Here is a 12897-nt window from a genome sequence, read left to right as displayed (position 1 = left end):
CCAGTTTTTCTGGAAAAACAGGCGACCATTTGCTTGGAAGTGCTTCGTGCGCGAAAAACTTTTGTTGGATTTGGCTCATCTTGAAACACTCATACAGTCGACTGTTGTTTACTTCCGGGTTCATACGCATAAATCCACGATTCATCACATGTCACGATGTCATAGACGTGTTTCGAAGCTCCGCGATCGTATTTTTTGAGCATTTCCTTCGACCAATCGACACGAGCCTTTTTTGAGCGATTGACAAATTGTGTGGGATTCAAGGCGAACAAATTTTTTTGATAGTCAAATGTTTATGCAATATTGAATGTATGCTAGTTGCACTAATGCCTAAGGTTGTCTCAATCTCACAATAGGTCTTGTGACGATCTTGCAATATCAGTTAGCGCACAGCATCAATGGTTTTCGGAACAACAACTGATTTTGGACGACCTTCACGAAATTCGTCTTGGAGTGAACTACGATCACGATTGAATTCACCATACCATCGATAAACACTGGTCCTTGATGGAGCTTCATCGCCACTTTTGCTGAGTTAATCCACGTCGAAAGTTGTAAAAGATAATCGCACTGAAATGTTCCATTTTTTGGGCCGAGATGAATCTTTCAAGTTACTGTATACAACATAAATAGCGCGCGTATGTCAAAAATAAACTCAAAAATATTCAACTTTACGATAGAGCTGTCAGTTGGCAGATTGCAACAATAGGGTTGCCAAATCCCGAAACATAAAAGACAACCCTCGTATACACATATCTCGGCTTGTTTCAGATTTTAGTTCCGTACTGAAATTAGGGCAATGCATGATCTCATCAAAATCATGTGAAGGAGGTATAGTTCCAAGGACCAAGAACGGTTATATATCATTGCTTGGCCTATTCTCCTTCCGAGTTCATTGAATAAAATTTGAATCTGGAATTGTAGTGAAATCTATAAAGATTATTTACTGAAACACTCCTCTAAATGCATCCTTATAAGGAAAATCAATTTTAATAATGACCCAATTCCATGACTGTTCAATTTTTCCATGGATTCATCGCTTCAAGGGAAAAAATCGTTCTAATAACAGTATAAAAAATGAGAAACTTTGTTTACCACTTTTGTTTGTAACTAATGTTACTGCATTTCCGTCCTATAAGGACATTCTCAAATAGTTACAATCAACTTATTGTAATTATTCAAAAATTTTCTCACAGGACGAAACTACAGTAACATTATTCACAAATAATAGTGGTTAAAAAACAGAAAGTTTTATTTCTCATTTTTCTTGGTGATCTCCTATCCAGTAGTAGCAATTTCCTAATAACAATACAAATAGATTTCGACAAAATATTTGTTTACAAAATTTGAAAACTATTCAAACGAAATGAAAAGTACAATGTTTTTTTCCAAAATAAAAGAAGTACAATGAAAAATTCCACTACTGCAGTTTCCCCAGAATAAGGGCTGACGAATAGGTAGTGTAATGACAATTGGCATATAACATTTTTAACAATGGAGAGAAATGAAAGTGAAAAATTAATTAATTAAAAACCCATTCGAAGCAGAAAAAAGTTAGTTTAATAAATTTATGGAAGTTCAAAAAAAAACTTCAACAAGAATTGAAATACCACACAAATTATTCTTTGCAGTTTGATATCAAACGTGATAATAAATTCCCTTCTAAGCCTTGTGGGAACTTGGCGCAGAGATGCCTTTTAAAGTGTACCAGAGTGTTCAATCCGGTATTCAATAATCATCTAAAAACAACTTCTGTTACGATCTTACCGGTAAAAACTTCACAACATCTTAAACGGCGAAATTTTCCTAATCTAAACGAGCAATCAGTGTGTCTAAAGACACCGTTCTCAGCACATTCAATTCTCAGTGCTTCTTACAGTGTCTCAATCTGATTGAACGAGATTTATCAAACCGACAAGAAAAATTGTCATCCATTCATTTCGACAGTGGCTTACTCAATTGTTTTGCTAGTTATGAAACTGTCAAAAAAGAGGGAATTCACATATTTATGTACTTCATATCTTCATATCATGAAGTATATAATTGATATCCTAGTCTCATTGCTCTAATAAAATTTATTTTCATGGCTCTCAATAAATGAAGAATATTTGGTGTGAATGAAACATGATTTGATGTGTATGGTGATATCAAGTCAAAAAATTATTATACAGGTAGGCACCTGTTGAAGAAAAAATGACTTTCGCTTTCTTCAGGGATCCACACGAAAAATTGTCTTTTCGAAGTTGATCTATGATTTTAGCTTGAGAATTTCTAGGTGGATTCAAAAATATTCAAATTATTTGAACCTTCAGACTGTAATATACTTGTTACTGGTAATATACTTGTAACTTGTAATATACTTGTAACTTGAGATGCCTCAAGTTTCAATACTTCCACAGCCGTATTGATCATTTTCATGATTGAGTACTTGAAGAACAAGTAGGATACTATTATCAAGGCATAAAAATAATGAAATATAGGTACCAAAGGAGATAAGATGCTCATGTGACGGCTGACTATACTAATTGTCAAATGATATAATCACTGAAAGGTAAATTCTTTGTGTATTAATTTACAAGTAGGCTATTTTCTCAGTATGATTGAATTTCTTTCTGTAATTTCCTGTTTTGAATTACTGTAATGAACACATCTGAAATCTGAGAAAAACTGAAGAAAAAACGAAGAGAAAAACTGAATTTCATTGCCTCTGCTTCCATGGTGCTCATGAAATTATGAGTTTGAGTGTGAATGGGTGCTTGAATATGATATTCTCAGCAGTGAAAACCTTATAATGTACAACCATGAATTCTAGATAACTGAGTTCTCTCAGTAGGTGTTGAATGAAGTCTTCAAGGAAAGATTTCCCAAACTTTTCACGATTTTGGATTCCTTTTCTGATCATCAATTGTTTACTATGGATTAGAATGCTGCTATATATGATGACTTGAACATCGTGATTGAATTGTAAATTGTTCGAGACCCATAATATAGAATTCATTAACAAAAAAGAACTTGGAGGTTTTACCAAATCTTTTGAGTCCAGATTCATTTATTCAATACATATGTGTTTGAAGTAAAATCATCTGTTTAAAATCTATTTTTCCGTTAACCAGCTGGAAAACAGATTTCAAACCTTATGATTTTACTTCAAACAAATATGGATTGAATAAATGATGAAATAAATGAATCTGAACTCAAAAGATCTGGTAAAACTTTCACGTTTTACCAGATGAAACTAATTCAAAACAACTGGTCAAACTCAAAAAGGTGTACCTACAAAATACGAATTGTTTATAGGTTGTCGCAAAGGCTCTCGATTCTGAAATATTCAAACACCAAATAGGTATTACACAGAATATCTGATACTGATCAATAATACTGTATGGGCTGAAAAGTCGCAGCCTAACACAAAGATGACGCTAGTCGTATCGCATTCACCGCTTTTTCAGTTAGTACCAACCTCCAGAATCCTCCGGGAGAAGGAAATATTAAGAGCATTTGATTCACAGAGATGGATCAAAAACATGAAAACCATATGAATGCACTGTTGTTCTTCAAGGAGTGGATTCAATAATTCCTTCATGATTCAGCACAACACCAATAATGAGATCTACGGCTGGTAGATCTGTCTGCTGTTGTATCACAAATGATATGTTTTTGGGCTTCTCTCTCATCTAGTTGCTTTGCAGTGAGAACTGAAAAAAAAGAGGGAAGGTGGTTCCAATTCGGATGACCATATGAAGGTTTTGCTTTGCAACAGATCACCGTGGTGACTTTTGATTATCTTGAACATATAAGATTTGAGTTTTCGGTCTATCCCAATTACATTGAATGATACCTGAAAGTTATACCAATACTATTCTGTTAGATACTGATAAGGATGAACAGATCATTGTAATAACTTTTTTGAGGTTGAGTACATAAAAATAATCCCTCGAGATATTGAAATAATCAAAATTCAACATTATATAACAATACAAAAATTATACCGCGTACTAAAAACTCAAAGTTTTTGGTACGCGGTTAACACTTTGTGAAATCAATTTCTGTAGAGTTTGTGAATGCAACTAGATGTAATCAGAGCGAAGCATTTGTACCACCAGGCACCACTGAAGAGATCCTCCATGGATCTCTTTAGTGGTGCTGACTGAATCTCAAATGTATTTCTGTACTACCTTGTCTATTGAGAATAAGTCAGAGTAAACAAAGATGGAGAGATGCACCAAAAAGCATAATGTGAAAAATTTTGCGATTATGTAAGCCAGGATAAGAATTTAAATTGACTAAAGTTCAGAAGTTCTTGCTGGTAGATCATACCAAATGGTTCGTCTGCTACTGCGACAGCCCTGATTCAGTTTTCTTCAATCGAGACTTCGGGTGTGAGAGCCTATGTTATTATAGTGACTAAAGCTCTCAGAAAATGGTATAACTACGACAATGCATTTTGATATCAATCTTTCTTCAATACTGGTAAATCACATTTGCAATTATTATATCCGCTAACAAGACCGCTGCCTCTCAATGTTCATCTCATTCGAGTTATGTAGAATAATCAGATAATAGTGAGGCGATCAGACAGTGTCTCGCAAAAATACATCTTTTTGCATTAATAAATTATTTCGTTTTAGTACTTTATTTTCGAGTAAGACAGACTGACCGAGAATGTACACTGATCGCTGTTTTTGAATAAATATGCAAGTCTGTACAGGTGTTTCGAAAGATCAAGGTCCAATTATGGGTAATAATTTATATTGTGAATCTTGCTAGATAAACATTCATTCACTTAAATGGAGATTTTAATGGTTAACGGATATTGACGTCTTCGACTCAAATATACTAAATTATGAAAGGGCGCCTAACTGGCTTCTATTTTTCAAAAAAATGAGACAAGTAAATAGATGTTAACGAGATGAAGATTTATCGTTTATGAATTGCAAAAAATATGTATTCGTTATAGTGACTGCTATTTTCATTAGTAATGTTTTATTCATGTAGACTTCTTGAAAATTATTATTCACTGAATTGCAGAAAATTTTCTGAGGGGTAATAGAAGTTGGGACTTGATGAAATAGCGATTACATTCGTTTAATGAAAGTGGAGATTCTCTAACAGTGCAAGAAAATTCAACTATATCAACTGAGAAAAATTACCAAAATGGTTAAGGCTACCGCAGCCGAGGTTATCAGTTTCTGTTTCTAAGGTTTGACGGTCATCGATTTTTGGAATTTCTTCCTGACATTTCACTGACACGAGTGGCTACCTTCCTCAGAGATTTATATACCCTGAATCAACCTCCGATGATACCCTGAATAATCACCTCAACAATAATGGTTTTTATATAATTGCATATGCAGATGACATAGTTATCTTGCAGACCGGCAAATTTGTGAACACACTGTGCGATAGAATGCAGGATGAGCTCAAATGAATAGAAACGTGGTGTAAGGAACACTCACTGTCGATTAATCCCTGAGATGGTTCACCAGGAAAAGAAGTTTATTGGGCCCAAACCTCATCGAAAGCTTCAAAAGCAAACTTAACTCCTATGAAGAGGGGAAATACATTGGTACTACCCTCGACAGAAAGCTAACATGACCCACAGAGTACAGTAAAAAGAGCATATCTGGTTTATGAGCAAAATCAGAGGACAGTCTGACGCACATGGGGTCTTTCACCACGTCTGGTCACCTGGATGTACACTGCAATTATAAGACCTATGTTAACGTACGGAGCCATTGCATGGGGACCGAAAGTTCTACAAGCAACGGTCATCCAAAAATTGAATCAAATACATCGATTGGCTTGTTTAAATATCACAGAAGCCAGGAGTTGATTACTGGTCTGACCCTGTCTGGACCTGTACGTTAAGGAGTTTGCGTTAATGGCCATGGAACTATTGCGCACGACAACATGTTACCTCAGCGCTAGTACCAGAGTGCCACCAAGATTTAGCCAAAGCCTCGGTAGATAATAACATTATCCTGAGATCGGTCAAAGGAGACGACAGGACTGAAGGTTTTCGGTTTGCCGACTCTTTATCAAAGGAAGCGGCTGGAGTAAGCATTTTAGGACCCAGTGACAACTACGACCTGATGACTTCGACAATTGCGCAACTAGCCAAACTTCACACCCATGCTCAATCCCTGAAGATATGGAATTGAATCAAAGGATACAGTCTTGCTGGGATCACCCTGGCAACCCTGGAAGGCTGGCGCCGAAGAAATATGTGGCGACGACCAGGAAAAACCTACTCTCAACAGTAGGATTTCTGATTGACCACTGTCAACTAAAGAAACACCTCCATATTATGGGGCTAGTGGACACGCCTCTATGCAGAATGAACAGGAAGATGAAACTGTCAGGCATGGCTTATGCGAGTCTCCAAATAGTGTATTAGGCGAATCTTGGCCAACACCTGCCGATATAAAGGAGATGTTACCTAGTGACCTGGGCAACTTCCTGGAAAAAATAGAGTGGACGATGACCTAGGAGGACAACTCTTCGGGAGGATGTACAATGTGGGCCTACACTCACTCTCCCTAGTCTACAGAACCTCCGTTGACTGGATATTACAGCTGCGTAAAGCATATTTATGTTGACTAGTATGATAATACCTGTACCTGGATTAGGTGAATTCTCAATAATATTCGCCGACCCTTTTCTACCATCCGTCATGATGTTTGCTATTATTGAACTTCATGATGAACACATGATGGGATTCCATATTGTGTAAGCCTTCCGTACCAGTCGATATGGTCCCCCTGGTTGGGGGCAATGAGTTTCGTGTTTTCAAACAAAATCGCTGAGTACGCTTTCCGTCACAGTTGACTTCTCCGTTTCTCCTAATCTGCAATTTCTTTCATACACCAGGCATAATATGAACAATATACCAACAAATGTATGATATGATATTTACATGAATAGGCATGTACTACCTAGCTACCTGAAGACAAAACGTCCTCAACCTTCAATAAAACTAACGTAACCTTTCTTCATCACGCGTGTCGCATCGGCTTGGGAGGCTACTTATTTTTTCAAACGTTAGTTTCAATTTTGCGATAGCTTTCAAGATATCAATTGTATGGTATGAGCTATGGTGGGCGTACAATGCTCAAAATAACAGATTGAGGAAGATGGAATAGCTTCACAATTATCATATTATGTGTGATCATTATTTGAGACATTCGAATGGATATAGTAAATTATCCTTTAAATATACATTTGGGTATGCCATCTCAAACTTTCCTAGAGACATATAAAAAAAACAGTATCCAGTGAATTGTTGCACAGAATTATACATATAAACCTTTCTTTCGAATCTCTGGTGGACACCATATGGAAATCCGTTAAGTAGTTTTTGAGTTGATTGTATTAGACAGACAGAGGCAATAGTGGACTCCGTTTCACAACATAGCATCACATTCGAATCAAATTTGACGAGCTGTCTCTGTCGCTTTGTTATCGTGACTGCAGTTGAGATTTTTGTTGTACGAGTACTGCTTTGTGCAGCTCTGTTGTTTTTTGGGGTACCACCTTCCAAACTCAATAGTGAAAAAATGATTTGATCTAAAAACTAACAAAAACCTTATAGCAGTAAAATTTTCCATAGAGTAATTTCATATCTATTTGTTGTTTATGGTCAATGAATCAAAGCAAAATTATTTCTCACTTCAATGGGCAGTGTCCAATGAGTTCTTCTTGGTTTTCGTCTTGGACGGACCCTTCATGAAGGTTTTTCCAGGTATGTTTACCGGTACTATTTCCAATTGGGATTCCATACCAAAGTTTTTGGTACCCCTGCAGCTGGTTCAGGGCCTATATATGAAGCTAATATCTGTCACACTCATTATTTTTTTTATTTCACATGATATCTGAGAATCCTAGCACCAAATGTATATTCAATCTATTCCTGTCCCTGTCCACCAGCCTCCTTCGTTTCTCGCAACTTTCCCAGAGCAGTTTCGATATCGCTTTTGGATTCGTCAATGCCTCTATGCAGCCTGGCAGCCTGTAAAAAATTGGTCTACATATTTCTGTTTTGTCCGATCTCAAGTAGGTTTTCAGTCTGACTCTCAGGAGAATGGAGTAGAAGAATTATGAGTATTTTTTTGAAACCACGTAATTTTTCCACTGTTATCGTAATAATCCAAATTCTTATTTCGTTGTTTCAGATACGAGAGAGACAGGTTTCGTGAATGCCATTGTAGCAGCTGGAATAACCTTCCAGGTGACAAGAGCTTGTACCAAAGGTGAGCAGATAGGATGCTCTTGTTCCAAGAGGAAGAAGAAAAGAAATAAAAAGAAACATACCAATCCTCCCTTGCCTGAAGGGGATTGGGAATGGGATGGATGCGGGGAGAATATCGAATTCGGTATCAAAAAGTCCAAGGATTTTCTGGATAATAGGTACAAGAAGAGAAGTGATATGAAAACTCTAGTTAAGTTACACAACTATGTGGCTGGACGAATGGTGAGTTGAAAAGTTCATTTCACTTCACTACGAGTTACTTGTTGTATCTAACTCTTGAAATTTTTCCATAAGTGAATTTGTTTAGATAGAAACAATTCTGTATTGAGATTCATATGTAATATTTTCATTCTTCATTATATCGTAATTTTATTCAGTATATCACAGTATTCTCAGGGATTTCTCAAATTGATATCCAGGCTAGAGATTAGTCCAAAGGTCAGTTGGAGCTTTTGAACAGCAGGGTTTGAACGCTCTCTGTAATGAATGTCAAATGCAGACCAGTGACTGAAATTAGGTATTGCAAATCTTGTGAAAGTCATCATCTACACCATTACGTATTAGCTGTCGCATTTGTTTCTAACATAAATACAATTTTCTAGGAAATGTCATTCATAATATTTTCAATTTTGAACGTAGGTAATTCAATTTTTCATCTACATGTGAAATATTTATTTGATAACACTTCCAAAATACAAACCATGAAATTATAAAACAACAATAAAAATTAATTGGCGATCCGGGGCGACATCGTTGATTTCAGTGGGGCATTTGCTTTTACAGCTGCAGGAAAACGCGGATAAACCTGCAGCACCACATCATCTGAAGAATTCGATCTGCCAATGTCCTCTCACTCATAAAACAAAATGTGGGGTGTCTCCAGAGGCTCCAATAAATTCAATACATTGCCAGAACACTTAGTGACACGACTATCGTCAAACTTAAACCAGTCAGTTTCGTCTTTGATCAAGGCGTAATAATGACCAAATTCAATGTCAGAACCACAGTGAACGATGACTGCATGAATATTATAATAGTAATCTGCTAAATTGAAGTGTTCATCTATTTCGAACCTTCGTAAAAATTTAGTGCTTACGTCAGAGGTTGAGTCATGTTTGAAGACCATCAGTGTTATCATTAGATTGAGTGGTGCCACAGCTATACTTGATTTCTTATAACAGTCAGTTAGTTTGGCGCATGTTAGACAATACAGTCGGTCACCATCTGTTAAAAGTTCCATTTTTAGATGATTTAACTGGTTATTAGTTATATTAGGAAACGCTAGGTAGTTGAAGTTCCAGAAATTCACAATCGTTTTTGCTACCTCTTGAACATTCACTACAAAGTGAACCAGTGAGGATTTTTCCAGCAAAAATTCACAAACACAAGACGAGAAGGACTGTACGGAATCATTCAATACAGAGCGGTCAGGAGTATTGATTCTGCCATTGTTTTGCTTACGAAGAGTATTCAATAATTCGGAAAAATCCTCTTGTTGTCCTAATGAGTATCTAGTGGACTTCAAAGACTCCAAGAAATCGGTTGGAGGAAGAGATGATACATTCTTACGAAACTGCAGCTGCATGAAGAGGTGTTTGAGTTTGGTGAATAAGTAGGAAACATTCTCGTTCTTGATAATATATATATATATATATATATATATTATCAAGAACGCACCCTGGCGTTGGATGCGATCGGGTGTGGAGGGGTGGATTTTCGGGAAATCCTTGCGGGTACCGCCCCTCACCCCACACCAACAGGATTTCGCAGGGCTTCCTCCCGCTCACCGAACCCGGAATTGCTTCCTTACATCTACTTAGTGTGGCTAACCAAGAGACAGGACCATCGGCAGCGTTCGACCGAACGTTCGTACAAGTTAACTAAGCTCTTCTTTCGCCAGAGAGTGCTCGCGTCGCACACCTGCCCCCGCCAACCATGCCAAATCAATTGGGAATATGGTCCCGGAAGTGGCCGGTCGGGGTCCTAAGCTCGGATACTAGTAGCTCCGTCCAACCGGGGTCCGACACCTCAAGCGTCTGCCTTGGTGCCCTCCAAGGCTAGACTCGGATACTAGAGCCCGGAAGGACCGCAAGCCCCGACACCTCGAACGCTTGGATCCGTACAGAAGCAGGCGAGGATCACGGAACAGCATAAGCCGTCCAGTGCCTCATAATGGGGCTGCAATGCACCCATGAATGGATTACCGCAGCCCTGTATCCCTTTACCCGCTAGCGGAGCCGCTGCCCCTAAGAGGCCAACGCCAGTTGGAGATGAGGCTCACTAGCCTCCAGCCGCGAGCGGGCACTCACCTCCCCCCTAGAACTCATGTTAGGAAAGTTCCCTTTCCAACGTTTGATGAGTAACCGTCGAGGACTCTCACGAGCATCCTCTACCACACATCATATGTCGAAGATGTCGCGCCCATTACCCGTATAGGTGCGGGATAGGGCGGTTCATCAACAACTTTTGGGTGTACGCCGTGTGGTCTGCACCGCATACCCTTACGTTACCCCAAGGGGCACTCATGTTAGGAAAGCTACCTTTCCAGCGTTGGATGAGTAACCGCCGAGGGCTCTTGCGAGACACCTCTCCCACACATCTAGCTTGAAACCGGCCAACGCCTGTTGCCCGCAGATGCGGGATAGGGTAGTTGACCGATAACTTTACTGGGTGAGTGCCGTGTGGTCTGCACCGGAGGACTGTCAAACACCCATAAGAGAGAGACAGTGATCCCCCGCCACTCACCAAGTTACTTTTGCCATAATTCTCAAATCGCTAGGCATATATTTATTATGTTCGAAAGCTATATATGACATGACATTTAGAAAATATTCACGCCAATCAGTAACTTGTATATTGTAGAAATGATTTCGAAAAACCCAATGTCCAAATATCTTTTTTTTGCGTAACATTTTTTTCATAACTTCACTCTTTTGCCTCAGACTTTCGATAGGTCAATGTGACACATATTATAATATAAGGACTATATTGTCACATATTGTATCAGAAGGTACCTTTCTGAGATTGGAATTCCCCATGAAATACAAATTAATGTTGGAATGACTTGTTCTTTTGAAGTTCACTCGTTTCTCGATTTCTTCTCAGTTTTATTAACAATATTAAGGGTAGCTTGATTCGACTGGAATGTACTGCCACATATTCATCAATATCCAAATATATTCTTCGGCAGATGTCAAAAGAATTACCTGTCTTCAAAATTTACAGATGGTTTGCTACAATTCAAAGAGATCGTTTGTAAAAGTTTATTAGAACAGTCATATTTTGTAATTTTAAGTGACTGCGGGTCATTTCAACAGTATTCACAGACAATGATTATAAAAATTTTTCTCTTTGTTCCAGGCCATCAAAAACCACATGCGAACAGTCTGCAAGTGTCACGGTCTGTCGGGATCCTGCACACTGAAAACCTGCACCAGAAAAATGCCAACTTTCAGAGAAATTGGTAACCGACTCAAAGAACGCTTTGACGGCGCCGCCAAGGTCATACCAGGCAACGACGGGCAGAGCTTCATGCCTGAAGGCGAAACCATCAAGCCACCAGGTCGCGTGGACCTAGTCTACTCGGAAGAATCCCCCACTTTCTGCGAACCAGACAGCGCGCTGGGATCTTTTGGAACCAAGGGGAGAGTTTGTAACGATACTTCTCAAGGAGAAGAGGGCTGTGGAATTCTTTGTTGTGGGCGAGGTCATAAACCGCACAACGAGGAAGTGAAAGTTAACTGTAACTGTACGTTCAAGTATTGCTGTGAGGTTCACTGTGACGTTTGCAAGGTGGTCAAGAAGATAAATACTTGTGAGTGATGTTCTGTGGAATAAATTTTGTGATCATGGACTAATGAGTTAGTAGCGAGGCTAATAAGTTATAGTTTTGTAATGAGCTTTGATATCGGTTATAATGTTTAGTAAATTATTTACAAACAATGTCGTTTCATTTCTCCACATCACCAACTTGTTCATTATGTTCATCCACCTTCAAATGGAATGATTCAACAGAAATCTTGAGTTTCACAAACTACGCCTAACGATTTGATCGTCACAAACTTCATGTTTCGTAATCACAGTAGATTTTTCGTTGTGAATTCCTTTCCGTTTTTTCTTCAAAACAAAGAATGTTCTGAGATGTTTTTCAAGAACAAATTACAAGTACGACAGGATAATTCTCAGGTAGGCGCTCTAAGAGCGATGCCTGTGCCTGTGCAGGAATTTTATTCCACATAAACGAATTTCTCCGAATGAAAGAGTTCTTAAACAGTAAACTTCGAAGTGTACTGAAATAAACCTTAAAACGATGAGCAGCCACAGTCCGTCGCGTATTTCTGATATGTATTGCTTTTGGTGGAATTAAATATGCTAAGTCACTTGAACACTTTCCGTGAAAGTATCTATACGAGAGAAACACATATCTAAGCTTTCTTCGATGTTCCAGACTATCAATTTTACAAGTAATGTTTGTGTCTCCAGTCAGGCGAATGACGCTTTTCTGGATGGAAACCAACAGCCTCAGCGTATGGTTACAGGTGGAGCTCCATACATGACGACAATACCCTAAAGAAGATCTGATTTTTATAAAGCATCAAAAGTTGTGTGTTTCAGCGTGTTTCAGCGACATGATTGTGTCAAGTTATATT

At 38.3% G+C, this 12897-nt stretch overlaps 1 protein-coding gene across 1 annotated transcript in view; it reads left to right on the top strand.

Annotated features, from left to right (window-relative positions):
• The window catches only part of Wnt6 (Wnt oncogene analog 6), a 70606-nt gene extending 58416 nt beyond the window's left edge, over window positions 1–12190 (top strand). Inside the window, exons 3-4 of the mRNA XM_023161726.2 lie at window positions 8172–8470; window positions 11609–12190. Of these exons, the coding sequence (XP_023017494.1) occupies window positions 8172–8470; window positions 11609–12070 (761 nt within the window). The 3' untranslated portion in view covers window positions 12071–12190. The remainder of the gene's footprint in view (window positions 1–8171; window positions 8471–11608) is intronic.
• The last annotated feature ends 707 nt before the right edge of the window (window positions 12191–12897 follow it).

Source organism: Leptinotarsa decemlineata, unplaced genomic scaffold (genome assembly GCF_025532065.1).
Source record: "Leptinotarsa decemlineata unplaced genomic scaffold, Ldec_3_MD MMD2_P_RNA_scaffold_5, whole genome shotgun sequence".
In the NCBI taxonomy this organism is placed as follows: domain Eukaryota; kingdom Metazoa; phylum Arthropoda; class Insecta; order Coleoptera; family Chrysomelidae; genus Leptinotarsa; species Leptinotarsa decemlineata.
Note: the sequence above shows the minus strand (reverse complement) of the source record. Positions and strands in the feature narration are given on the sequence as shown.